This window comes from Carassius auratus, chromosome 16 (genome assembly GCF_003368295.1).
Source record: "Carassius auratus strain Wakin chromosome 16, ASM336829v1, whole genome shotgun sequence".
Classification (NCBI taxonomy): domain Eukaryota; kingdom Metazoa; phylum Chordata; class Actinopteri; order Cypriniformes; family Cyprinidae; genus Carassius; species Carassius auratus.
The window spans coordinates 26750962-26777673 of record NC_039258.1 but is presented as its reverse complement, the minus strand read 5'-3'; the positions used below and the strand labels follow the sequence as shown (position 1 = coordinate 26777673).

General features: G+C 38.6%; 2 protein-coding genes across 7 annotated transcripts in view; both read right to left on the bottom strand.

The window, feature by feature from the left end:
- The window catches only part of LOC113116657 (rho guanine nucleotide exchange factor 1-like), a 41411-nt gene extending 38299 nt beyond the window's left edge, over window positions 1-3112 (bottom strand). For all 6 annotated transcript variants that reach the window (XM_026284921.1, XM_026284923.1, XM_026284927.1 and 3 more), the window contains exon 1: window positions 2798-3112. The gene's annotated coding sequence lies outside the window, so the exon portion shown is untranslated. The remainder of the gene's footprint in view (window positions 1-2797) is intronic.
- A 525-nt stretch (window positions 3113-3637) lies between these two features.
- The window catches only part of erfl1 (Ets2 repressor factor like 1), a 34782-nt gene continuing 11707 nt past the window's right edge, over window positions 3638-26712 (bottom strand). Inside the window, exons 3-7 of the mRNA XM_026284920.1 lie at window positions 13911-13987; window positions 12268-12502; window positions 10775-10961; window positions 8691-8820; window positions 3638-6225 (exon numbers count right to left, since the gene is read on the bottom strand). Coding sequence (XP_026140705.1) covers window positions 5399-6225; window positions 8691-8820; window positions 10775-10961; window positions 12268-12502; window positions 13911-13974 — 1443 coding nt within the window. The 5' untranslated portion in view covers window positions 13975-13987 and the 3' untranslated portion in view covers window positions 3638-5398. The remainder of the gene's footprint in view (window positions 6226-8690; window positions 8821-10774; window positions 10962-12267; window positions 12503-13910; window positions 13988-26712) is intronic.

Below are 26712 nucleotides of genomic sequence, written 5' to 3'. Positions count from 1 at the left end.
TCTTTTTGTGTTCTTTTCATTACAAAATATTATTTCCAGCATCACACTATAATTGCTTTGATCTGATTACGTTACTCTCCATTCCAGGAGTGAACACAAAGCACTCACTGTCTATGGTAAAACAACCCAGCGTATGAGAGGAAGTGAGGCACACGGTGAGAAAAAAGCAGGTGAAGGAGTGATACAAAATGAAATGGTCTGCATTCTTTCAAAAGAAAGAGTCAGTAGCTTTAGTCTGGGCAAGATTGTACTTGCCTCTCTCAGTGAATGTCACGGAGAGAGAGAAGAGTAAGAGAGAAAGAAAGAAAGAGACAAGCAATGTCAGAACAGGAAAAGGAAGTGGTAAAGGCACCCCATTGCTTCAGATATTATCCAACCCAATGACAAATCTGGGAGAAAAGTCTCTTAATACTTCACACTAACTAGGTTGCATGCTATTAGGTTACTACGATAGTATCAAAATGGCCAAGCCTCAAAATACTGGCAGTGTGTAATGTGATGCCTGTTCTGCATGCCATGAGATGGTTCTACTACGGATCGATCACATGCTGTACTCCATGGCATGTATTATTTGAGCCCAGTGTTTCATGTGCCAATCACACAAGCTGCAATATGGAGTGTATGTAACAGGGTGGAACAAATTAGAGATGTCTTCAGTTTCATTAAACAACATATACAGCCTTGTTGAAAACAAGAGTATTCTTTCGAACGGCAGTGTATTCTAAAAACTATGATTGATTTATAATTTTTCCTAAAACAAGCTTGAATCATACAGATCATAAACATGGCCAATCCAACTGGCTTCGCGACAGGCTAATCATTCCAGCTTTTCTTCTGAAATACAGCAAGCAGGAATCTCTTTGTAATGTGTTGTACCGTCTAAAGTCACAAATGCCTGAAGCTCTTCAATGTTGACCAAAACCCGTTTGCATCTCAGTGACTTTGTATCGTCTTCCTGTTATTCCATTATGATCTACAGTTACATAAAACCACATAAACGTATAACAATGCTTGTGGCCTTTTCATGTGCCAGTCCTATATAACAGAATAATCTGAACTGGAATGACCTCTTAAAGGTCATTGTACATTTTGACAGTTGTGCCTTTAAATGCAAATAAGCTCAATAATATGAATAAGTTTTCAAAATGCAAAGGAAACAAGAAATAAGAATGTTAACATAACACTAAGATGAAAACAGAGCACCATCGGCTGACAGAGGAATACAGGCAGGTTAACTGATGACTGCAATTTCTCTTCAAATGCATCCAATAAATATGAACAAGGCTCAGTCCATGAAGGTTAAACTAATCTAATCCCAGTTCACTCTAGCTGTCAGACAGTCGTAGCTAAGAACTACATCAAGACTAACGATGCTTCTTAAGTGCTCCTTGCCCAAAATTGTAATGGACTACGGTGTTTTTCTACACAACAAATTACCTGGAAGCCAAACATAAAATGTAAACAATGGCCTACATCAATTTACCTTGGCATTCACTTATATAACTACAACTAAGCCTGAAGTTAAAGCTACTTTATGTATGGACAAACACAAGGGGCTACAATTTATACTCAGTTTATTAAAGCATATCATATCTGCCTGTCAGGGGTTATTATACATTTATCAAGCATTACAGGGTAAGAAGTTTCAGGCTCAAATTTCATTGGCTGAGTAGTGTTTCAAGAGTGAAGTTATTTAAAATAAGTTATTTTAAATAACAGCACAGGGACATAGACCGGAGTATGTAAGAATGCAAGAAGTCAGTTTTCTGAAAGTGCCTGTGTTTTCTTTTACCAAGAGAAGTGGAGCAGTGTGATTTTGCTTGCATCAATTAGCAGGTTTTCAAAGGTCACTGTGCTTTCTCTTCACTTGGGTTTCTCTCAGTGGGTGCAAAAGGCAAAACACGGGATGGAATTCAGGCCATGGATTACATAAGACTTGGAATAAGAAGAGAAAATAGTCTCCACTCATAAACAGTGATCCAGACCAGGCTTTCATTTTGCTTGAAACATGTAAAAAAACTGTTGCCATGGTTTCTTTTGGAACTATTTAATTTTTTGGTAAAAAAAAAAAAAAAAAAAAAAAAAAAATTTAACTGTCTACTTTCACCTGAATATAATTCCTTTATACTAATCTACCCGTGTACTTATTGTATTAAGAAATATCATAATCACAACTGGCCGGAATTTAAGCCATGCTAATAGTATTACATAACTTATTTCTCTATATTGCTTAAATATTAAAAGAATATTAAAAATATTAAATATAAAAAAATATATATAAAAAAAAAAAAAAAAAAAAAAACTTCACGTTACCCGACAGGCCTTAAACTTCTATTAAGAATCACAATTGGTAAAATTTACTTGTTATAAATCATCTGAAAATATTTATTGTAGAGCTAACATCCTGTCATTGCTTATCACACCTGAAATATCAATAACAACGCAAACGGCGGCTGTTGACAGTGAATGATCGTGTCGATTAATTTCAAGCATTTTAGCTGTCACATGGCGATTTCATTTCAAAACACATCACGAAGAAGCTCGATTCGAATATTTTCTTCGCTCTCTGTTGAAAAACAGAGGCGCGGGTCGACGGAAATAACCGGAATGCTCGCAAAGGTTTCATTGTAGCCAAACACAACATTCCTCTCGCTGAGCAAAGACAAACTGGCCGGATCGGATCGCTCGCCGATCGTGTTAAACAGGCATGCATATGCTCCCTCTGATGACAAGTAACATCAGTGCGCACCAATACAAAAACAAAATCGTAAGAGACAACTTTAAACTAAAAACTTACCTCCAAGAAGGTGAGACGAAGTGACAAGCGCCTCTGAAGGCTTCCTGTTCTAAAGTTGTCGTATGCCGTTGGAAAAAAACATTGTACGCGGAAGTGGAGACCAACTCAAGCGCGCGACGTTTGACATCAGATATAAACGCAGGATTAAATCATTCGTCTTTATGTGTAGATGCTCATGAAATATGTTCAGCGAATCCCGAGTAAACTCGACTGAAAACTATATATTTTTTGTTTTGTGTTTGTTTTTTTGAGATGTAACTTGTTGCCGTCCACTGCCTCTTCCTGTGACTTACGACCACCAGAGGCCGAAAGATGTCCAAAAACCGTTTCATGTATCCCCGTATGGTTCCGCTGTAGTGTTACACTAAATTTGTTCCCCTTCATTTGTACGGCTCTCGGGGCTCTTGATGGCGTGTTCAGGGACACTACGGCCCCCCGTGGCATTACTATACACATATTCACGATTTATGAATGTACCCGTGCCAGGTCTGTGTTTGGATGTAGAAATGTATCTTACGTGCAACTCCACCATCCTAGCTTGCATTCTTAAATACACTTCCCTCATATTGATTTTTGTATGCACAGGAAATATGATTCATATTCATTTGTCTAGTTAATCTCTGAAATTCAGTGAATTTGGTACCTGACAGGATGTAGGCCACCTCGTGAACAGACATAAAAAGAAAAAGAAAAAACTAAACATAAACAAGTCTTTTTTTTTTTTAATGGAATGCATTTAAACTCAAATCATATATTGAACTCCAGAGAAAAATCCATACTCTCACAACTGAATCTCAAGAATATTGTTTATTGCTCTTGAAGATATTACTCTTTGCTCATTTTTTTTGTTCTAGTCATCCTTTCAGTTTTAAATTTCACAATTAAACAAATAAGAGCTTTACTGTAAGGTAAATGGTATTTTTTTCTTTTTCAGTGTGTACACACAAATACACAAAGCCCTATGTACAGCTGAAATCTCCTCTAGTACGGGCAAATCAAGGGCACAAACTGTCATGTAAGGTTTTTTTTTTTTTTTTTTTAGTTCTTATCTAGAATCAGATAGTAACTCACCAAAGAATCAGAAGAATATCTGAAAATATTGTTGGCATAGGTTGATCAAATCTGACTTGCATTTTGCTTTTGTATAAAACGTTATCTTTACCCACAAACTTGTCTGAATTGTATTTGAAGGTAATCTGTTAATCAGATTGTGTCATTCTGCTCCTATTTATTGTTTTTACATTCAAATCGGATGATCATATATCAAACCTAATAACATTAGAATGAACACTGGTTAAAAAAAATTAGCAAATGCTGCAACTAATATTATTCACACTTGAGTCATTATAGTATAGGACCGCTGTGTGAATGAATTATTGAAATATGAGACTAGCGGTGTAACTCAGTACAGAAAGGTCATCTACTTGGAGGTATCAGGGGGAAATTTCCACAGGGCACAATTAGAAACAGAAGAACTGTTTTGCACACTTCCCTGTCTAAACGTCTTTTTATGAGCATGTGAAAAATGTGCTCTTTCTCTTTCAACTCTGGGTCACTACACATATATCCATTTTCCCATCTCATATATCACTCTTCAATTAGTTACAGAGTAAAATGACACCAATACAACTATTCCATATAGTAATAGTAATTAAACATAATGTACACAATAATAAAATATATACAATGAAATAGATACAAACTTTAAATATTCACTGGCATGAGTAGTATTGACTCTTGTCTCTCATTCTCAGGCTTATAACATCTTTTGAATGTTTTAAAAAAGACATTGACTGGACATGAAAATTAAGAGTTAATTTAAATAAATAAATACAAAAACTTAATAAAACATAAAACGGTTATCAGAAACTTTTGAAGGGCTTAGATAATTATAACCACAAGATGGCAATGTTTGACCATATATGGTCATATAATGTCTGAATTCCTTGGAATCGGCGTAAAACTAAAAACAAAAGTGCTTTTTTGCAACACAACTGAATCACCTTAATATTATTATGAGTGTTGCCATTATTGCATCTTGCTTGTGTAATGCTGTTCATCTGAGCACTGTATTGCAGAGCTTAGCATTAAACTTATGGAAAAGTCTGTGAAATACACCAAGAAGAACAAACTAACTTCCTATCTCAGCAGGGCCAGAATGCAGTGCAATTTTAAAAAGTAGGTGATAAAAGATATGCATATTTCATTACTGTGCTGTCTTGGCTATAAAATATTTCATTGTTACTGTTTCCTAACAGAAATGAGAGAATGAAAATTGAAAATTCTTTAGATATTTAAACATTGTAATTCGAAAAGCAGTTTTTTTTTTTTTTTTGTGCTGCCCTTTTACTCTCAGAATAACAACAACTCAAATTGCATTGAGAATCTCACTGTGCGATTTAGAAATTGAAGAAAGCAGAAATTGAAAGTTCTGATATTGGAACAGCATGAGCGAAGAATGGCTTCGGAGGACTCCGGAAAAGAGGAAGGAAAAAATTAACTGGGAATATACAGCATAATTTCACAAATGCAGGAATACACAGACAGAAAAAGAGAAATCAGAGAACCTGCAAGACATCAAAATTCACACAACAAAACATATTAACTGTGAGCAAGTTTAAGAGTCTCTGTTTCCCTGTGCCTGTCGACCATAGTGAGGGAGGGAGAGAGGGATGATGGTGGAGGAGTCAGGGGTCCCAGACTTTTAAGGGGGTGCGGAGACACAGGTGGAGGAAGAGAAGAAAGAGGGGGCAAGACTCCCCCAAGACCCCTAGATTTGGCCTCTAGAAGGTGTGAGCGACCACCCAAACCTGGCTCCTTCCCCAGAGAGAAGTCCGGCTCGTTCTCGTTGTCCGAGCTGCAGTCGCTCAGGTCTGTGATCTCCAGCTCAGAGTCAGACTCCGGATCCTGCTTCACACCCTTCCTCCGCTCGGAAGGGCTTTGACGGCCTCCTCCTCCACTTCCCACGCCAACTCCACCCAAACCCAATCCAAGGCCTAACCCCAAACTAAGACCTCCACCTGTTGTGGCAGTGTTGGCCTCCCCTCTTTCCCGATCGCCCACACCTGTACCCCCGTTCCCCAGCTCAGTCCGACCCAGAGGCAGGTTTCCTGGGTATGGTGGGATGCAGAGTCTGGGAGGCTGACCGCTCGCAGAGCCGTTCGTTCCTCCTGTTTGACCACGTTCTGCCCCGGTCGCATCCCCGGGGGGTAAGAGCGAAGAGAAGGGGTGAGACAGCTGAGACAGGCTGGATTGGAGCGGATTGGGATAGAAATGTGAGGAGTAGAGGGAGCCTGGGGGTAATTTGGGACAGTTGTTCAGAGAAAAGGCCCCTGGGAGGTAGGGGTTGAAGCCCCAGGGGTAGTCAAAAGAGGGGTTCCGTGGGTAAGGACCCAACAGGGATGGAGGTTTGGAGTAACAAGGAGCCCCTGTGGGAGGAATTGAAAAACATGGTACGGAAACCAATGTTAATGTTTTAGATCAGATGTTAGGGCCATGACTGAGAACAGAGAATGTGAATACTGGAGTAATTCTTAGAGAGAAAACTAGAGGGTCGTTATAAATCATATGGCCTATTCCAAACACACACACACACACACACACACACAGACACAGACACATATATATATATGATTTAAAATTATTTAAAATGTGATTTAAAAAATAAAATATATTACATTATTTACATTTAAGAATATTAAGATAAATTATTGATTCCTCTGTTGATTTTATTTCTCTCTGTCTCCCTTTCTCTCTCTCTCTCTCTCTCTTTATTTATATATATATATATATATATATATATATATATATATATATATATATATATATATATATATATATATATATATTATCACATTTTGATAAATAAATACAGTAAAAACAGTAATATTGTGAACTAATATTGAGACATTACAAATAGCTGTTTTAATATATTTTCTAATGTACTTTATTCATGTGATAACAAAGCTGAATATTAAGCAATCAGTTCTTTATTTTTAGTTTGTATAATTATTTGTAATTAATTTATTCATTTAAATAATGAATTTTATGTTATAATTAATGTTGCCTTTTACACAGTAATATCACTAAATTGAGGTTAAATGACTATAATGACTTTACTAGTAAATACAAAAATGTGCTGTTTACTCAGGCAATGACGTTCCATATTTTAACGGTAAAGCACCATTCACACATCAGTTTCAAAACACCAGTTAATTCTGTGAAATCATTAACCACAGATGTGAGCCCTGGACCACAAAACCATCCATAACCATACATTTCTTTTTTTTAATTGACATTTGTACATAATCTGTAAGCTGAATAAATAAGCTTTCCATTGATGTACGGTTTGTTAGGATATAACAATATTTGGCTGAGATCCGACTATTTGAAAATCTTGAATCTGAGGGTGCAAAAAATCTAAATACTGAGAAAACTGCCTTTAAAGTTTTCCAAATGTAGTTCTTAGCAATGCATATGACTAATCAAAAATTAACTTTTTTTATATTTATGGTAGGAAGAAGTATTTTCATGGAACATGATCTTTACATAACATCCTTATGATTTTTGGCATAAAAGAAAAATCAATAATTTTGACCCGTATAATGTACTGTTGGATATTGCTATAAATATACCAGCGTTACTTATGAATCGTTTTGTGCTTTAGGGTCACAAATGGCCTCTAAACTTGTGCCTCCCGGTGTTGTGTTCGTAAACATGGAGGAGTGTACGCGGTCAGTGTTTTTATTGATGTCCTCATTTTTGTGTCAAACGTTCACATTTATGCAGTTCCTTTTGGCCCAGAGACATAGTATCAGACGTATTTAGACACTTCTTTGACTTCCGTAAACAGCGCGGGGTATGAATGTTTTGTTTGCCTCAGAGTAGACGTCAACTCTTACGTGCTCATACAGGTAACTTTATGTGTGAAAGGAGCTTATGTTTTATCTTTTTCTACATTATTAATATAATATTATAAGATGTAAGATAAAATGGAACAGAAAGAGAGATAAGATATCAGCCAGCTTAGTTTTTCTACAAATGAAAAAAAATGAGAGTTGATATTTCGGATCTCACACTCATGATTCTTTACATGGTTTTTATAAAGTTTTTGCTTCTATTACAAACACATTTTCAGCACATGGACACCTTTATCTTTACCTCTTCCTCTTTCTTTCTTCATTTCAGCCTACTTCGCTTTCTCTCCTTTTCTCTCCCTCTCTTTTTATCTCCTCAGCCTGTCTCTGTGTTATTTGCTATGCAGGGCTAATTTGAGAGTGCTAGAGTGTGTGTATGTAGGGCCAGGAGTAGCTGGCAGACACATGAATATTGAATCAGTCAGGCAGGCCTCACTTGCTTATGAAAACACACTAATGGGCGCCCACAGGCCACAAACTGAAGCCTGCACCCTCAATTAGGGCCTTCCTGCTTGGGAAGGGATTAGGACAGGGGGTACACATGGGAGGCAGAGAGGGGTACGAAGAGGAGGAGGGCAGAATAGAACCTCAGGACAAACAAAGTTGAAAGGGCGAGGGGGGTTTTATGGGGTGGGGAGTCGCATTGACATACTCATGCCCTCATACATTCTGATACACCGGTATTTCGGAGTACAGTCAGAGCATTTGGAAAGACAAAGGAGTGTGCACATGACATCACTCTCAGAGGAAGTGTTGGAGTGCAGAAGTGTACAACGCAAATGGAAACTAACACTGTCAAGAACGTAGCGATTTCATGAATCTAAATGTAATAAAAATACTACCCATAACAAATCTTAACTCATGTTTATATAACTGCACTGCTCAGGTGAAGAAAGAATCTTTACTTATTAACATGAATCCATAATTATTTCTGTTACATTTGTTAAATATGTTGTTCTGTTTCATTTATGTCTCACCTGAGCCGAGGAAAGGAAAAGTGTCCAGTCTCAGCTTGTCCCCATCGGGCCCTGGGGCCCCTGCAGTGCGCTCAAACAGAGAGGGCCCTCGACCTGATTCAGGCAAACGAGGGAATAAAGACTGAAGAGCCTAGGAAAGATGGGATAGAGAAAACACAGCGTGTCAGGATCATCACACAGTGAAAAAAATGAGTGAGAAGTTTAATAAATGACATAAACAGTGACTGAATGACACATAATGAAACATTTCCTATTATAATCTATTTTAAAAACAGTTGCTTAATATTTTTGTGTACACCGAATCCTCGTTTCAGGATTCATTAATGTACAGAAAGCTCAGAAGATCAGAATTTATTTGAAATAGAAATATTTTGTAACATTATGGTCATGGCTTTATATAAACATATGGCTTTACTGTCACTTTTGACCTTGGTTACAAAAAATTTATACTTTATATGGTTTCTACACTATTTTTGCTTACATTAAAAATAGAACAGGATAAGTTTAATAAATAACAGTACATAAACAGTGTTTAAATGACTAAAATAGTAACGTAAAAAAAATGATCTGAACAATATTAATAATATAAATAATATTTTAACAAATATCACAAAACAGTAATTTCTATTTGTTAAATTAGTAACAATTTTATTGTGATGTTTATGTAGTACTAAAAAATTGGAAGTCATAAAATTTTAAAATAAGTGATGAGTAGACCAAGAATTCACTGCTGTATAAGGAACGTGAAACTATCATGACATCTTTAACGCTGTTTTAGAAATCTTGAAATAAGAAAGTCTTGCTTAAAGACTTCATAAGATGTCAGTCAGGGTAGGCCACAAAGAGATCCTGGGGTTTACCTCCCAAAATGTGAAATGGCTTTTGGGAGCAGATTAGAAAAGGGTGGTGGGGGATAAAGCTCAATAAAGGAAAACTGGAAGTCATCGCAGGAATCTTAGCGGATGAACGGCGTAAAGATTTTCTCTCTTTTAGTTTTTTTTATTAGTGACATGAAGGTGATCAATAACTTGTCACTCTTCTCTTCTCAGTGAGAGAAGGCAGGACTGTACTTCGAAGCTACAGAATCTGGATTGCTTAACAAAACCGCATTAATGACATGGCACTGATCTGACAGCCCCACCATCTCTTTCATTTCTCACGTCTTTCATTTTCAATCAATGGCAGTGATGAGAACGCCATCCCAGACAGAGATGAGAGGAAAGGGATAATGTCTTCTTTTGTTTTAAGGCTTCTTAACGCCATCTGTGACATTCTCTCTACTTTCTTCTTCACCTCTGGCTCTCTCTCTTTCCTTTCTCCTTCAGTCTCCTTTAGTCAAGAAGTACAGCAGATAACTTTCTCATAGAATGACCTGGGTAGATTTTTTTTCTTTCTTTTTTGGGACGGCTAAATTATAGACAGGTCATTACTAAAAATAATAATACATTTTATTACTGCATTTAATGGGCTTACTCTTTTTACCTTAACATGTATAGCAAATTTGCCACCCTTTTAGTCTTTTAAACCATTACTACTTATAAGGTGCAGATTTTAAGTGAATTCAGGTTTCAGATTTGACTAAATTTGTATTGATGAAACCTATTTTCTGTCCTTTTGTATTTAAGCAGAACATATACATTTATGCTTTGCCCCTGGTGTTCAGATGATAACTATTTTAGGAAAAGTTTAACACTGACCAAAGGCAAACAAACGCTGAACACTAATAATAGTGCAATTACAGACAGTGGAAAATAAATAATAGAAAAAAAAAAGAAAAAAAAAAGATTCCTACATACTGATTGACTCTGTACAATCGATAGCCCCATCCCTCACATCAAAGCTAATACGGAGAGCCTTATACAGTATGTATAAAGAATAAATAAAAAATCCCATCAATCATTAAACACTGGCAATAGAGCTGTTATTACCACAGAGCACATCTTCAGCTCTTCAGGTTTTTGTCTGACTTTATTCTTCTGTTCTGCCTAGAAGATCACTTGTGTCTCTCATTACTCTGAGTTCTGGTCTGATGATATTTTGCTTCTGTAAAGGCACTGTACATGATATATTTATTTTCTTCGTACCTCAGGTGTGACAGGGCTGCAATCCGGTGTTGCGGCTCCTCCATTGAAGTGGTTCTGGGCCAGCAGGAATGGAGAGCTGGCCATGTCCAGCAGCGGGTAATTCACCAGAACCACCTTACTGAAGTTGAACTTGTAGGTGAAGCGCTTGCCTTTAGTTTTGTGCAAAATGCGTTTGTTGTAGTAGTACCTGCAGGTTGGAAAACAACAAGCTAAATGTTTCAATTCTGTCATAATTTACTCATGTCCTTTTGAATTTCTTTCTTTTGTGAAACAAGATGATGTTTTGAAGATTGTCTCAGAGTTTTGAGATCCAATGTTGCTTTGTTCTTCAAGGTTTGGAACGACATGAGGATGAATAAATGATGACACTGATTTCATTTTCGGGTGAACTATTTCTTTAAAGGGGGGGGGGGGAGGCTGCCTCCTCCTCCTCCTCCACCCAAAACATTTTCCAGGGTCATGGCCTTCATTCGGGAATGCCAGCCTTGTCAGCTTCCTGTTCTGCACGGTGATGACTGCTTAGATTTCCCTTAACATCACACAACCGTGTATCACCCAGCTGGAAATAAGAAATGGATCTGTTAAGACTCGTGGAGTCTTTTCCCTTGACCATCACCCGTTCGCGTTCATCCCGCGTGTCAGAGCGCTTTGAGGATGCGCACCTGTGCATGAGAGCGAGGCTCTTTAATCTCAGCACACTTTATGCTTGACTTCACCTTACCCATGCCGTCAGCCTACACGGGTTCCCGTGATGCAGTCTGCTGGTGCAATAATTTGTAAGCTTTTATTTTATGTGGCAATTGTGCCCCTTAATTGAGCAATTAAGCAAGGCTAATCAACGAGGCTAATTATAGTCTGTGCCTATTCATAACAATTAGTGGCCAGCGACAGCATCTATTAAAGGGAGGTTCGGGGAGGAGGGAGGAAAGCAGAGCGATAAAAAAGATTGGATGAGAAATGGATACGCTTTTTTGCATGAATACGCACAGCAGAAGTACTTCAACCAGGGTTCAAACCTTCAAAGTTTTTTGTTGGAGTTTAGAGTTTGAAAGGAGATCTTATATAAGTTTCGGTGAGGTACGAATCAATTTTAGACTTAATTTCAAAATCTAAATCGACAAGTATTCTTTATATGAGGCGCTCGCCGGAGAACATCCAGAATCCATTTAGATGTTCAAAGATTCCACAAATTGGACTGTATTGATGTTCTTCAGAGGCAAGGCAGCACTTAAAATATCCACATACTATCAAGCATGGAGGGGCCACTGCTTTTATACGGGATATTATGTGAGGAAAAAATAAATGATGGATTTCCTCCATCAGATGCGAAATAAAAACACACACACAGAGAAGAAACAGCCAAACAGGCTGTATACTCAACAAAGCACACCATCAAGAATATAAATATTGCATGAGAGAACAATAAAAGGCAGCAATTATGCATTAACACAGAATACAATCCAATGAATATGAAACACGCATGCCGTGCATACCTAAGCGCTCGGCTGAGCTTGTCGTAGTTCATGTGTGGTTTGCACTTCCGAATGCCCCACAGTCTTGCCACCTCATCTGGGTCTTTGATCACAAATTCACCGTAGTCTCCCTGCCAGGCAATCACCCCGTGGTATTCCTCCTTCTGCAGCAGCTCCAGGATGAAGTGCCACAGCTGGATCTGCCTGGAGCCTGGGCTTGATTCTGGCTTATAGGCCCAGTCTGGGAAGGCGATGCCTGAGGAAAAGGAGGTGAAAGGATTTGGATAAGGCCTGTTGGTTTTGTTACTTGCTAAGGGCATTCCTGTCTAAATAACTGATGAAGCGATGGGTGGTTTCATAGGGTATTTTGATCCTATGCATCCGTAGTGGGAATTTTTAAGTGATTATTTCTAAAGGTAACATCATCGTTCCTGTATGTGGCGACAAGTGGTTGTCTTTATTAGCAAGGCATTCGAAACATTCATTCGAAACAACTGACTGGCAGCACTTTTCAGATTTCGGAGGATGCAATCCAAGGTAGGAAGGCATTATGGTACTTCCGAATCCAATGTTACCTTTACTTCCTGTTTGCTGAGATGCCTTCATTTGGCATTGCTTCAATTGATCAATTTTTGGGCTGCCTTTGATATCCCATAATCCTGTGTGTTCCATTCCTTGACAGTTGAGCCAAAAATAAGCATGGCATCTGAAAGCTACGGTTGGTGGTCTGTTTATGTGCTGTTTCTGACTAACGTATTTTACTTTTGACGTTATTCCTAGTGATTTAGGTTTTCGTTTTGTTTAGTTGTTACTAAAGCTGCTGTTTTGTTGTAGATTATTAAACCTTGATGAAGCCTGTCCAAAATTGGTTTTGTGAGGGGCCTTCGTGCACAAATGCTGCTTGTAAAGTCGTTGCCTGATAAGCCAGCAAGGCAACAACTCTGCAAGCTTTTGAACACAACCACTGTCTTTACTAAAGTGAGTCACTGAATAATTAACTCCAACGATTCGTTAAAAACACAGATTTATTCAGGTACTGAACACTATTTCTGTGAGGCAGAATCGTTGGAGGATCAAAAACATGCAAAGAAACTGGCAATAGACATTACACAGGTCAGACAGCATATTCAATTTAATGTGGATGAAAGAATAGACTTACAGTGTTTACAATGGCATGCACACTGTATACGTAATTTTCGCCAACTCACAAAGCTGTTTTATTGAGCTTTTGTCTACTGAAAGTTTGTTTTTGGAGAAACATTTCATCAGCTGAACAGTCGGTTTGTTCATGCTGTTAAACATCAGTACAATCAATTGAATGCACTTCTATCCCTCACAGCCTCACTTTAATTCCTGTCAAAAATGAAATATGCCACTACCCTGACTATAGCCTACATTGCGACTAAATGTAAGTTGCTCAATATTAACTTTTATTTGAGTAAACCGCAGTATAATAGCATGTCACACTTGCAGTCATGTTGTTGGTCGAAACAACACCAGTCAGTTAGTGTGATAATCAGCTTAAAAATGTATCGATATACAACCTTGTTTTAAAAATCAATGTAACAGCTATGCATTTGTTTCTACTGTTTTGTCATACAGAACCATGATGGTGAAGAAAAAGAGATTTAAGATGGATGAAAAAATCTCTTCCAGTGTCTCACCTGGTGTCCAGAGGGTTGGGACGGGTGGCGTGAGCAGCAGGTCACTAACACAGTTACAGTCCATACCTCCAATACACCTGCATTCACACAAAGTTTGAGTGTAAACCATTGAAGTTAGAACACAGAGCGCAAGGCTAAAGGCTAAAGCATAATACTTTGACTCAACAAATATGTGTCATGCGCTTGTAGACTCGTTTCACCCACTACACACCAGTGTGTCAGAACATGCTGTTGTAAAGCATGAGGGCATGTCATTCCAGTGGCCTCTAAAATCAATCAATGCCTTTTCATTTGAAGGGTTTCTTTAAATATGATTGCCGAAGGCTGTCCCTTCAGCCATGCAGAAGATCACTGAGCATTTTTTCTCAAAGAGCAATGTTCAAAAGACCCTGTGAACATGCTGAACACATGACAGTGTGTGAGGCCCTCAAGCAATTAGTCCATATAGCTTCTCAGAGGTATTTCTTTGCACTTTAAAATATAACATTTTGTGATAAAGTCATATTTTACAACAAATTAATTTAAGAGTAAGAAACAGAAATTTCATTTTCCACTTGTTTTGCATTAAAACGTAACTTTATTTTCAAAGTGAAATATTCACGTTGTAGCGAAAGGAAATAAACACGCCACAGTGGGCATGTGTTCATACAAATAACTTCAAAGCAGGATATCAAAAATCATTGAAGATTGCATCTGGTATCAGAACAACTGGGAGCATCAGTAAAGATCCATCTCTCCATGCAGCAATTCAGTATACATGGCTAGAGAAATTCAATCTCTCCTCAGCCATCACAATTTCATAAGGGTTGTTTTACAAAGCTCGGGTGGACGAAAAAGGAGCCGGTACAAGGGTATCTTTAATGCTGGCCTCTCCCTCTCCCTTTCCCCCTCTCCTCTCTCACTCTATTTAATTATGCTCTGTGAATTTTGGATCTTCCCTCCAGCATTGAAATGGAATGTGAATTATTGAGGTGTGTTTGTATAAATTATTATTGCTAACTCCAGGCACTTCTCTCTCACACACAAGTACACACACACACACACACCCTTTGTTGCTTTTACTCTTTGGACTGTCCACTTGCTCTCCCCCACCATCATACCATCTACTTCTCATCTTGCTCTTTTTATTTTTGGAACATTCATTTGTTGTTATTTAATGGAGTATCTTTCCTATTCAAGAAAGGCTGTATTCTTACTATTTCAGTAGCTTTGCAAGGGCACCGAAATGTAGATTAAGACTTTCGAGACTTGCCTTAACAGGACAGTCTTTTACTTTGAAATACTAGACTATCTAAGGTAAGAATAGATACTACTTGAACATTATTTAAAGCAATAATTGAGCACAATGCAACTGGTGCAGTCAATATCACACCTGTAAATGAATTCATTCAGAAATTTTCATCCACTTTCTGTCAAATTTGTATTCATCGGCCAGCCTATCCCATCAAAGGAAACCCGGCCTTACCTGCCCGTGCACCTAACTGCAACCTCGCTCTCCTACTCTCCTCTGTATGTTTTGCTCCCGCTCTGTAATTTTCCGTTTGATTTCGGAGGTAATGCATTTTTTACAAATCAAAGAGGAAGCCAGGACGCCCCCCCACCCCCCTTCCCTCGATCTCCTTCTTTTGCCCTACTCTTCCCCTCCAGGCCAGTGAGGAGATAAAGGAGCCCCCATCATTTCCTTGTTAGTTTTGATTTGGGCAGCACAGGGCTTTCAAGTCCTCCCTATCACCCCCAGAAACATTATAACTAGCAGCCAAGGGAATACATCTTCTCACAATCTCCTAGATATGAAGACACTGATTCAGGGAGTGCACACCACCACACACACCAAACAAAAAAACTCTGAAAAAAAGATGCACATACACATGGACAGGGCAACACAAAGTAACATTGTTCCCCCAGACAACATGCTCAAATGCACTCTTGAGGAAAGTAAAACTGTTCTGTGACAGGTACATATGATCACATCAATGAAACAAACTAACAGCAGCTCACAGTTATATCATCTGTGAATAGACCCAGACACACACTAAATATAATGTGTTTATGTGTCTACAAAAAAAATAAAAAAATGTAATAATTAAAATGTAATCAATAATGTATTGCTTATGTAAATATATCACTGTATCTATGTATACATACTGTATGAATGCTGAATGTGAAAAAAGCCTATAAATCAATGAAATAATTGATAATTTATCTTACAATATAAAATATGTAAAGCAGATTTCATGCTTCAATATTAAATATTTTGCATGTATGTAAAATAATTTTTAATCATACAGTAAATCTTTGTTTTGTAATGATGCAGAGATTTAAAAAAAAAAAAATCAGTTTAATGCTATGGAAAAATGATTTGTGCTTATCTTATAGCACAAAAACACCAAGTATGAAATAAGTGTGCTGTTATAAACATTATTGCATTTAAACAGGCATTGATTGCTCATTTATTATGGAATAGCGATGCCCTACAGATTTAACACGTTTACCCCTGTGACTAATTACATTTAGCGAAAAGCTCTGTTGATTGCACATTAATGTTTTGACCAAACACGGCCGCTGGAAACAAGGGTGTGATACGGGTGAACCACAAAAAATGGTAAAAAGGTGAGGTACAGCAGTGGACTAAAGAGTGGAGGAAAAGAGAGAGAACTGAGTAACAGATGGCCGGCATTTTTTCTAGCTGTCCACAAAAAGATGGACAGCAAGTTTCTGAAGCAGAATCACTGAGGGAATGGGATGAGTCTCGTCCCTCTCGCTCTCTGCTCCCAGGACATGAAACAAACCCTCTATGTCTGTGTCATCTTTCTGTTTCGGGCTGCCACTGAAAAGGGACTTACTGAGCACCCTCGCCCCTCTCTCTTTCTCCCCCCACTGTTCCTTCCTCTTTCCCTCTTTTACTTTCTCTCTATCTCTCGATTTCTCTTGACTCTGCTCTGACAGTCTGCACAGCCTCAGGGTCAAAGAACAGAAGGACTGGCTTGTGTGTTTGTTATGAAGGAGGAAAAAGAACTAGAGCAAGGGAAGAGAGGGGTAAGGGGAGATATACGGTCAAGATGGAGAACTTGAGATGGGATGCATCTGACACACTGTGAACGCTACCAGAAAAATAAAAAGACAGATCCTATGTAAACTTGTGGAAGTGAAATATTTTCAGGTGGCTCACAATTACAATTCCGTGAGACCTTCTGTTTACAGAATCTAGATTTCAAAAATTTCATAATAACCCTTAACAATCCATAAACATCATTTTTCAACTGCATGGAGCGTGCAAAATGAGGGACATTTAATCACATTATTCAAAACGTAATTTCTCTACAAACGTTTTGGATCCTTCGTGTATTAGGTTTCTCTAAATAGAGTGTAATACATTCCGGTTTCATTTTATGTTTGATTTATGCCAGTTATTTTAGAGAACCCCACACAAACTTAGAGAATGTTGGAACACATTTTTTCGTAAACATCTTTGGCATTGTGTGTCTCCAACATTGATTTCATATTTCCAAAGGCTATATATATCACTTTCACATTAAAGTTTAGAATTTCTGCTGAGACTGTGTAAATCAATGTCAAGCACAGAGAGTGCAATCTACCTCAAATACTCTGGACTTCTTAACTTTGAGCATACATTTATTGTGGTAATAATATGTATTGCTAATTGTTGTCCATTTTTTACAAATGGAAACAAATACAGAACCAATATAAAGCATGTCCTTATTTGTGACGTAATTGTTCTTTTATAAAATCTTGTGTAGATATGCTAGATGTAGCAAATTAATTAGTATGCTATCTAACTAGAACAATCTGCTGATACCACTTCTGTCATTTACCATATCAAACATTATTACATATCAAACTGGACATGAGAGTGCACTTTCCTTACATGGAACTTGTATTTGTCCTGTAAACGTTTTATATTTTTACAAATAGAGACTTATGTTTCTACTTTCACCTCAGGAGGGTGGTCACGCGTGGTGGTGATTTCACCCCTGTAACGCGCGTCTCAGCCCGTGTTACTCTCTCCTACACCAGTGATCATCTTTCACAACTGCCGAGTAGACATTAATACTAGCGAAGTTAAGATACGAACCCCAATAATTGAGATAATAAGATAAAGAGAGCATGGAAGCGAAGTTTCGGCGGTGCTCAGCATTTGCGGATGTGAAAGCTGAGGAAACTCGTAAAAAAAACTAGATGGAAAAGAACTTGCTCAACTTTAGGAGCGATGATAGGATCGAGCGTGAGATATGGTATCAGTTTCTTATAGAACATCGGACTTAAGATACAAGGAAAAGAAGGGAAAAAAGACGGAGAAAAAGTATCAATCGATAGGATTAAATTATTCATCGTCATTAATTATCGATCGCTCTCCGTTGCCGGCTCGTCCGCCTCGCGCCAGAGTTGAAAGGAGGGAAAGCGCGCTTTATTAAAACCGGCTCGAGCCTCATTGTTTCATGTCCCGCGGCAAAGAAAAAGCTCGAGCTTGCTTCTGCCCGCGCCCGTGAAAAATATACACACATCGCCCCCCTTAAAGCTCTTTTTCTCTCTCCTCGCTCGCTTTCCCTCCCGACGCGCGGGAGAGCTTTGGGGAGCCTCGTACGGTGTTCACGGGGCGGCTGTGTCTCGCGTGGATCGATGTGGGATCAATGGCTCTCGCTGACTAATAGCCAGAGAGCGCCTTTGATCTCGCGGCTGAGAGATCAAAACCTGCGCGAGAGGGAAGAGAGAGGGGAAGAGAAAGAGGAAAATGCGCGGGAGAGCGAGCGGACCTTAAACTTCACACAAACACGCGCGCCGCTTGCACTTCGTTACGTCTGATCTGCCGTCGTCTTGTGAGGTGACATCATAAGGTATTTTCCACGACTGTTTACTTTCCTTCAGTGAGCAGGTAGCAACGCCCTGCCTCCACACACAGACAAACAGACTTATTTTACGGTTAATTCAGCAAATTACACTGTTTACCGGAGCCTGGTCAGCGCAAACTGTTGTAACTCCCAAATTAACGTTAAATATTTATCCATTTTAACAGTCCCTTAAAGTATCTCTTAGTTTTGACTAATTTAAGTTATTTCTTTACGGAGGCTAATTGAGTTCTAGGCCACTCACTTAATACCACTAAACATAGCTACGGCTATATGTGCCATAATTTTTAATTGAAAAACAAAAACAAAAATCGTGTATCACTTTTTAAAATCTATTTTACGCGGAAAACCAAGACCCGTTTATTATGGTTCAAATTACTCATCGAATGGTGCACATAACTTTTTGGCTCTGTTAGATGTTAATTTAAAAGGAGTGGGAAGCTAATTAATACAACTATTTAAAGAACGAAAGTGATGAAGAAGTGAAGTGCAGACTGCTCAAGGACTTGAGATCACAGGAATTTAAGTGTGCATCTCAACACCAGATGATCCTCCATTAAATCACTCCAAATAAAGACGATGAATCCTGCTGTTTTATGCTTCCCTCTTATGTCTTTATCACGCACTATTCTACAGGACAAACTACAGCTATTTCGCCACATTTCTTGCTACTTGCTATCCCCCTCTCTCTTTATCCCTCCTCCCTCTGGTCAGTGAGTTACTCTCTCTATTGCTCTCACTTCCCGAATTAACCACTCAAGAAGTCACCACCGACTCAATCAATAGCTCATACATAAACCCTGCTATAATCGCTCCACATGGCTGTCTGTCTGCCCCCTCATCCCTCCTTACCCCTTCATTCTCTCTTACACACACATTTCTTCTGTCCTCCCACCCTCTGTTTATGTTGGCTTTACAACCTGTTCTACTAATTAAACTTATTGGTTGACTTTATTGTTGCAGCCTTATTATAGCCTCTTGCTTTTTATCAGTGGGCAACTCGCAAAACTGTAATTAATCTAATTACTGTGTTGCTCTGCATCAGTAAATATGTGATGCCTCATTTAGAGTCAGTCTAAATGGCATTTTTGCTTTCTGTCTTGTGCTTTCTCTGAACAGTGTCATCTGTGACGGACTCACTTCTTGCATTCTGATGTCTCTACACTAGGAGGTGTGCTGCACAGCGTTGACTATATTATGATCAACATTTAGATGTTAGTAGATACATTCGGTTTTACAAAAATAATGTCTTACCACAGCAGCAAATAATTGTTGGAGTTGGAAGCAAAGAGTTTTCTTAACATTTAATTTACAAAATGTGTGGTAACATAAATTATTATATTATTGTTGTTGTTGATAGTTGATGTTATTTGTCTGAATCAGCCTGTCCACCTTAATTGCACACCACTTACCACTTTTTGCAGTGCAGTAAGTGTTTTAATTGGGCAGTCAAAATAGCTAAAATTGTGCTGACAAAGAAAAGTCAATATTTAATGCACTGTCTCCTGTTAAGTGTATAATATAAAGTTATTTCGAGCTCACCGATTAATTTGTTTTTGCCAAAGCAAGTAAATATTCAAGCTGGACTCGCTCTCTCGACACTGCTGATCTCTTTCACATATTCAAAAATATTAAAACACAGAAACCGACCAACACACACGCGCGCGCGCACACACACACACACACAAACAGACAACAACACACAAGACACACAGAGAATTTAAAGATTACACACGAACGGGTCCCTGCTCATATTCCCTGTTCTCCAGCCTCTCTTTCCCTCTGTCTCTGTTTCAGACTCTTTGATTCGATGGAGCGGTTTGATCTGAGCGAGAGCGAGTTTTGTAAACACATTTTTGCGATCATATAGCCATGGGCAAGGGGAGAGTAAAGCGCGCATAAATGAGGGAGAGAGAGGGAGTATGGCGAGGCAGGGAGAGAGCGACGTTTAATGAGAGGCTCAAGTGGAAAGGCACATGGACGAATTCAAACTAGCGCAGAAATACAAGAAAAGTAGAAAAATCAGCCTTCCCTACCGGATAGGTTGATGAAATATAATGTAATAGTGGATGGCTGGCTCTGCTTTTAAACAAACAACTCGTGTGAAAAGTGCTATATATATTATCTAAATCGACATTTCCCCGCGGAGAGAGATAGAGAGAAAGAACAATTTTGCAAAAGGGACATAGCAGTCACAAGCAAGGACAGACACAAACACATTACGTTGGGAGCAAATAAAGAGAACTGTGGCGAAAAACGAATTCGGTGCGAGCTAAACTAATAAATGTGCGAGGTCCTATTCTTTCTCTGTTTCTTTTCTCCACATCGGCGTCGCGAGCTGCTAATTCGTTTAACTTCGATTTCTGGCGCAATAATAGCACCGCTAACCCGTCGCCTCCATCTCCTGTATGGCAGAGACTTCAGATCACATCTCATTGGGAGGACCCATGTCACTAATGATGGCTATAATATATACAAGACGAATTAAAACACTATTTAATACAATAACTAGCTACTTTAAAATCACTTTAAAATACTTAAATCAATGCGCATTGCTGTGAATACCAAAATAATTAACCAATATAAATATAGGCCTATTTATATAAACATTAATGCAGTAGGCCTTTTCGGTTATATCTCTTTTATTGGTCTTAAAACGGAAACTGGACTAAACATGTGATTACATTAAGTTGTGAAACGCTTTGCTTAAGTTGTGGTAAGTTCTTTAAATGTAATGCCATTATTAAATGACATAATTTCCACTGTCTCTTTTGTCTGTGTATTAATTGGAACATGACGCAACTTCTCATTATCAAGTTATGCATTAAGGCACATGCACCATCAAGCCCCGTATCGTTTATTTGCATAAAAATCCCAGCTGCTCATGCCTAAGTCCCTGGCGCAGGGAAGGAAAGCTCTTCTTTCTGTCCTTGTTTAGTGTGTGCTTTTCCAGCTTTTTAAAAAACGAATAGCTCGGAGCCGTAAGCGTGTCTCGGTTCGGCAGTATGGTGTGTGTGTGTGTGTGTTTGTGTGTGTGCGCGCGCGCTCTTTCTTTTTCTTCCTATTCTGCTACCTCTGTCAAGGGAATTGTTCTCAACATTCACAAACACATCGCAAATACCCGCCGGCTTCACAGTATCGATTTCTAATTAGACGGCAGGATAATCGTTGGAGAGAGAGAGATGAAAAAGGGAAGAGGGTGGCAAGAATAAATAAATAAATAAAAAGGTCTCGTGATTAACTGAATTAATAAGAGAAGTACAAAAACAAGAGAACAATGCAAAATAATGGCCTTACTTACAATCTTGCAGACACTGCGAACAAAAGGCCTATAATGTGACAGTGTGAAATTAAATTTAAGGATTTTTAGCAAGAACATCTTCCTGTTTGCCATATTTTCTGCTATAGGCTAGAGCTGGAAGGCCATTTTCTCAATGGTAGACGGCTAACTATAGGATCGAGTTTTAGAGTGATTTTTGGTTTTAACCAGTGGGGAAAAATGATAAATAAAAGTAAGTTTTCTGTCCGCGTTTCCTGCGTTTTTTTGACGTCATTAAGACGACGTGACTATGAACTTCTCCATCCTCCTCCTCCACCTTTCCCTCATGCGTCTCTTCGTGACAGTGCGCGTCACAGAGGTTAGTCCCGGGCTCAGGTACTTTAATCAAGCTTTCATCATCAGGACTATACACTTGTCTTTGGCGCGCGCACGTTCACGCCGCTCTTTTTCTCATGGCTTTTTCTTCCTGTACGTTTCATAGAACGACTCTCTCTCTATCACTCTTCATCTCGTTCTTTTCCCCCTCACTCTCTCCTCAAGCATATGCTAATAACTCGGGTGAATACACACCTACTTAACCCTTCTCTCCTTTGTGCTCTCTTCCTTCTTTGACGCTCTCTGTCATTATGATGGTGATAAAGTGTAGAATTACTCAGAGGGCTAAACAGTGACTGCCCTGCCCCGAACTCAGCGCACACTATCAATCTCCCAGAGTGCTGCTGGAGTCCTGTATCTTCAGCTGTTTTTATCTATCGTCCTTACTTGTGCAGTGTAAGGTTAGTAGTGTAGGCATAACAGTCGTGTGGGTTTAGATTTTCTGTTTTGTCAAAACTGATTATCAAGTCGCTTTTGATAAGGAATGAAACTTAAAAAAAAAAAAAACTTGAAGGCAGATGCATGCAGTGAACACATTGATTTATTCTCTCACTCGCTTGTATCAGAGATCCGTTAGGATTTCTTTTTTTCCGTTTGTTTGAAGTTCTCGGCACGTCTCATTACCGCACAAGCAAGAATCTCTCAATAAAGGAAGCACGTCTTAAAGGCAGGTTTAACTCCTTCCAAGTGTTGTCTATGCATACTACGCCCACAATACCATAACTATCATTTATATTAATAATGATATTGTGGTGGTATTATAACAATTATAATAATTAATTATAATTATTAAGATATTACTATTAGGCTAATAATAATGCTGTTGCTGATTGTAAATAGAATCTTTTTTGTTTTCTTCTTTTTTTTTCTTGTACGGGTTTGCCATACAATGTCTATCACAATTGGGTCGGGCTGATATTTCAGAACATTTCCTTCCGAGAATCTTAAATTAATCAGCATATGGGCCTTAATGATGTAACTGCAATGCAATTCTTAGTAACATCTGTGACAAGAAGGTCCATGATACAGCAGACGAGTCGGGTGTCACCTGGGACGCGATCTGAAATAGGCCGGGTTCAGGTTTTCCCAGACCAGAACTAGATTGTTACATGAGCTGTCAGCCCCAAAGGAGCTAAACAAAACTTTCACCACTATCTCAGGGAATTAGTCTCCTCAAGAACATTACGAAAATAGGCTACAGCTAAAATAAAAGGTTGCATGTCATCTGTCGGGTTTTTAGTGAATAATACAATATTATGGCTCCTGGTCAGTTACAGAAATATTTATGTTAACCTATACAGAGATTAATAAATGTGGCCAAAATAAACGCTCGTAATCACGCGTTGATCAAAAGAGATCCGCAACTCGATTTAGGAGAAAACACAAACTAACTTTATTTCCTAGAAATCTCTAGAAAACTTCACGCATTTTTGGTATAAGTTTAGTTATATCTTTATTAAGAATATCTTGATCATAAAATACTAAATTAGATATCAGCCTACATAGTTTTTTAACTGTCTGCCACGTAAAGTCACGCCCCACGAACTTATATTACATAGCCTACATAATGTTCAGCCCGGGGGTATAATAAAAGAGTGGAAAGCTTAGGTCCTGTGTACCTTCACTCTGTGCTTCTACTGCCGAGCAGATCTCGTATTATTGATAGGCAAGAATTGACTTTGGAGTGCATATAATGCGCAGTTTACGCGTGATAGCCTACCCATCTACACACCACAACCATAAACCTACCCATCGCGTAGCATAAACACGGCAAACTCCATTTTTGCGTATCAGTACCACGATTTTTCCTTTTTAATTGGCGTACTATTCATACTCACTTTCATGAGATCGGGTTATACTTGCTGGGGCTGCTATTATTAGTGTGAATGTGTGTTTATGTTTGTGTGTGTGGGCATGTTTTTGTGACATATCAGGACATAACTTTGTATAATGACATTGGTATGACACAGGTATTACAAAGAGAGGGTGACTTATGAGGACATAACCCATGTCCCCATTTTTCAAAACGCTTATAAACCATACAGAATGAGTTTTTTTGAGAAAGTAAAAATGCACAAAGTTTCCTGTGAGGGTTAGGGTTAGGTGTACGGTTGGTGTAGGGCAATAGAATATAGGTACAGTTTGTACAGTATAAAAACCATTATGGGATGTCCCCACTTTTTCATTGAAACATAAATTGGGTTAGTTATGGCAGAATGCCTGAGCTGCTTTTTTCCACAGAAATAAAGGTGAACGTCAAGAAAGATGTTCAGTAAATATGAACTTATTTGCACTTCATGTTTCCACACACAAAGTTATTGTTTCAGAAGGGCTGCTAATCTGTTCAGTTTGTTTTCTCATCAGGTCTACTCGTTACATGTTTTGGCACAAGCTCCTATTGTGGATTATCCCGTGTTTCCGTAATTAAATACAGTTCTCGTTTACTTGTGTCTCCTGCGTGCTTCCTTAAGGGCATGGCATGACACTATTTTTGTCCCCATTGACTTCTCCATACCACTGTAAGAAAAATATGCACATTTTTCAAAACATAATGCGTTTTCCACAGAAGAAAGAAAGGTATTTACAGGTATTAAACATCAGTGTGAGCAAATGATGAAGAATTTTCATTATCATGATTGTTATACAAACTGATAATTTCTAAAACAATTTTTAGAAGAAAGTTATCCAGTCCAAATCTGCTGAACTAGGCCAAACTTTTAATATATTCATCCGTTTTTCTCTCCATCTCTAAAATTTAAATTAAATTCCCATGTAGTGTATAATGGCTTTGCAATGATAAATATGTATTAAAATGTGCATTCCTTTGTCCCTGATAAATAAATCCCTGTCCCTGACTCCTTGTTTCGAGAAAGGTTTATTAAAGTTGCAGGTATACAGGGCTGGTCATATATTTAGCATTTCACAGCGACAAATCAACGATTGATCAATCATTTTCACTTAGAGTTGGCCATTTCTGTGGCCTGAGCAACAAACACAACTGGCAATGCAAAAAACAAAAGTGTGCCCAGAAAATCAGCTCCAATAGTCCATTGGCTGTAATGGTCTCTACAATCTTATGCTTAAGATGCCTTTAAGAAACACAGCCAAGGGCATTGGATGAACAACATCAAACCTGAGATGATAGTGGAGATTGTTGACATCAAAGATACAAATCCACATGACCTGTGAAGACAACTTCTGGAAATGTTACCTTATGTCAGGTCTTACCAAGGATCAAAATTTGTGTTTCTGTAATCTTCCACTTGGAGATTGTACACTTGGAGAACTGTTGTAGACATAACATAAATTTGTTGCAGAGATTTATAGAAATAAACCATCACTAGCTGCTACTAAACCCTAATTAAGACTCCCAAAATGACTTTAGACCCCATAGCATCCTTCTTTACCATCTAGATCTTCATCACTGCAGTTGGTATTTTTGACATCTATACATGAGGGTGAATAAAAGTAATTAATTTTTGCATAATTTTAAGTTAATATTTTATTATAACGCATGAGACATTGCATAAACTATATGGAGCCACCCACAACATCTCTCAAACTCTTACTACCCTTTGTCTTCAGTCAAACTCGGGACCTTATTTCCACTTCTGTATCCCCCCTCTCCTCCCCCTCAAGCAAACAGCCCACCTCTGCGCGTGTCAAATTGAATCTCCACCTCAGCGCCTACTACACCCGCTGTGTCCATGTATAATACGTCATACACACAGGCAGTGTGCGATGACGGATTACTGAATTAGACAAGTAATGACACCTGACACTTCTGTTACCGCTCCCTGAGCTGCCACAGCCAGCACCGCAGCGCCGGTAAATAAAGACCAGAGATGAGGAAATACAGAGAGAGATGAAGAGGGAGGGGGAGCAGCAGGGAGATGAATGGAGAGAGCGAATGGAGGTGCGTAGGCCTATGTACAAACTGAGATGGAAGGGAAACCGAAGACAAAGAGAAAAAGAAACTTGTCAAGTCATATAGATGGATGTACGAGGGCATTTTTGTTTGCAATCTGCTTTGTTTCACGAAAGTTCCCAATGGCGTAGCGCTGTTTTCAAAACCAATAAACGCACGAAAGGAGATGCCATGTATTGGCTAGACTTTAGGTCCACACAACTTGAGGTGCATTTGATGTTAGTGTGACCTGACCTATAGTGAGTGCACTGAGACCTTGACCTGAAGTTGTTTAGATAGGGACAAAATTGTGTAGAGAGAATATAAAAAGAGAAAAAATCAGTGGAAGAAAAAAGAAGGTATTTTGAATAAAAT